Source organism: Penaeus vannamei, chromosome 14 (assembly GCF_042767895.1).
Source record: "Penaeus vannamei isolate JL-2024 chromosome 14, ASM4276789v1, whole genome shotgun sequence".
Taxonomy (NCBI): Eukaryota; Metazoa; Arthropoda; class Malacostraca; order Decapoda; family Penaeidae; genus Penaeus; species Penaeus vannamei.
The window spans coordinates 40,824,101-40,826,600 of NC_091562.1; the positions used below are offsets into that span (position 1 = coordinate 40,824,101).

General features: G+C 45.0%; 1 protein-coding gene across 5 annotated transcripts in view; it reads right to left on the reverse strand.

The window, feature by feature from the left end:
* The window catches only part of LOC113809953 (proline-serine-threonine phosphatase-interacting protein 1), a 24,609-nt gene that overhangs the window by 12,194 nt on the left and 9,915 nt on the right, over positions 1-2,500 (reverse strand). For all 5 annotated transcript variants that reach the window (XM_070129951.1, XM_070129953.1, XM_070129950.1 and 2 more), the window contains exons 4-5: positions 1,369-1,446; positions 228-386 (exon numbers count right to left, since the gene is read on the reverse strand). In XM_070129951.1, the coding sequence (XP_069986052.1) occupies positions 228-386; positions 1,369-1,446 (237 nt within the window). The remainder of the gene's footprint in view (positions 1-227; positions 387-1,368; positions 1,447-2,500) is intronic.

Sequence of the window (2,500 nt, forward strand, 5' to 3'; positions counted from 1 at the left end):
TGTATGTCCGCATGTATGTATGTATGTACGTATGTATGTCTCTATGTCCGTATGTATGTATGTACCTATGTATGTCTCTATGTCCGTATGTATGTATGTACGTATGTATGTCTCTATGTATGCATATGTATGTACGTATGTATGACTCTATGTCCTTATGTATGTATGTACGTATGTATGTCTCTATGTATGCCTGTGTATGTATACATGCATGTGCGTGCGTTTACCTCACGCCGTCATCCGTCTTCTTGCGCAGTTCCTTGGCCTGCGTGGCGTGTGTGCTCACTTGGACAGCCTGCTCGTTGATGGCGGCGGCGGCGTCGACCGTGTCCTGGCCCCAGACCTCCACCGATTTCCTTATCCTTTCCAGGGAGGTTCGTAGGTGTCTGGTGGAGGAGGAAGAGGAGGAGGAGGGAGGTGGGGAGGTAGGGAGGTGGTGGGGAGAGGAGGTAGGGAGGTGGTGGGGAGGTGGTAGGAGGAGGGGGAGAGGAAGGTAGGGAGGGTGGAGAAAGAGGAGCAGGGAGGTGGTAGGGAAGTGGAAGGGGGAGGTAGGAGGGGGAGAGGAAGGTAGGGAGGGTGGAGAAAGATGAGGAGGACGAGGAGGGGGGGAGAAGAAGGAGAAGGAGGAGGGGCAGGTGAAGGAGGAGGGAGGAACAGGTGAAAGAGGAAGAAGAGGAGGAGGAGGGAAAAAAAGGCACAGACTTATCGTTAATTTCCCTTTTATTTATATTTTTTCGTGATATTTATGCATCATTATCATCATCATCTGTTCTTTCTTGTCATTCGAATTCATCACTTTCCCTTTATTATAATTCATCACAGTAACTCATCAAACCAAAACAAACATGTTCCTCAATTCACGTCCATTCGTTCATATACACAAGAAAAACACAAATAAACACAAAACAAACACAAGATAGAAAACAAACACAAGATAGACTCAAAATAAACACAAAACAAACACAAAAATACAACAAAACACAAAACCACAAAACAAACGCAAGACAAACACAAAGCAAACAAAACAAACACAAAACAAAACAAATAAAAAATAAACACAAAACCAGCAAAACAAACAAAAAAACGCAAAACAAACGCAAAACAAGCAAAACGAAAGCAAAACAAATAAAACATAAACACAAGCAAAACAAGCACAAACAAGCAAAACAAACACAAACCAGCAAAACCACAAAAACGCAAAACAAACGCAAATACAAAACAAACAAAACAAGCAAAACAAATTTTAAAAAAACAAGCACAAACACACAAAACAAATAAAAAACAAGCACAAACACGCAAAACAAGCAAAAACAAATACAAAAACGCAAAACAAAAGCAAAACAAACACAAAACAAGCACGCCACTCACCCGTGCTCCGTGTCCGGCAGCGTGCAGTTGTGCGAGACTCTCAGCAGCGATTTCCCGAAGGCCTCCATCGCCGAGGACCTGCGGGGGGAGAGGGAGGATAATAGGGGTGATGATGATGGTGGTTGTGATGGTGATGGTGGTGGTGGTGGTGGTGGTGATGCGGGAGGAGAGTGAGGATAATAGTGGTGATGATGGTGGTGGTGGTGGTGGTAATGATGGTGGTGGTGGTGGTGGTGGTGGTGATGCGGGAGGAGAGTGAGGATAATAGGGGTGATGATGGTGATGATGATGAGGATGAGGATGATGGTGGTGATGCGGGGGGAGAGGGAGGATAATGGTGGTGATGATGAGGATGATGGTGGTGATGCGGGGGGAGAGGGAGGATAATAGGGGTGATGATGATAGTGATTGTGATGGTGGTGGTGGTGATGCGGAAGGATAGTGAGGATAATAGTGATGATGATTATGGTGGTGGTGGTGGTGGTGATGAGGGTGGTGGTGGTGGTGATGGTGGTGATGATGATGATGATGATGGTGATGGTGATGGTGATTGTGAAGATAATGGTGATGATAGTGATTGTGATGATGGTGGTGATTGTGAAGATGGTGATTTTGATGATGATGGTGATGGTGGTGATGATGATGTTTGTGATGGTGGTGGTGGTGATGATGATGTTTGTGATGGTGGTGGTGGTGATGATGTTTGTGATGGTGGTGGTGGTGATGATGAGGATGATGGTGGTGGTGGTAGTGATGATAATTGTGATGGTGATTGTGGTGATGATGGTGGTGGTGATGATGTTTGTGATAGTGATGATGGTGGTGGTGATGATGTTTGTGATGGTGGTGATGATTAGGGTGATGTTGACGGTGGTGGTGATGATGATGGTAGTGATGATGGTTGTGATGGTGGTGATGATTATGAGTGAAGTGATGATGATGATGGTGGTGGTGGTGATGATGTTTGCGATGGTGATGATGGTGGTGGTGGTGGTGATGTTTATGATGGTGATTGTAATGATGATGTTGGTGATGGTGATGATAGTGATGGTGATGGTGGTGGTGGTGATGATGTTTGTGATGGTGATAAAAATGATGGTGATTATCATGATGATGATGGTGGTGGTGATTA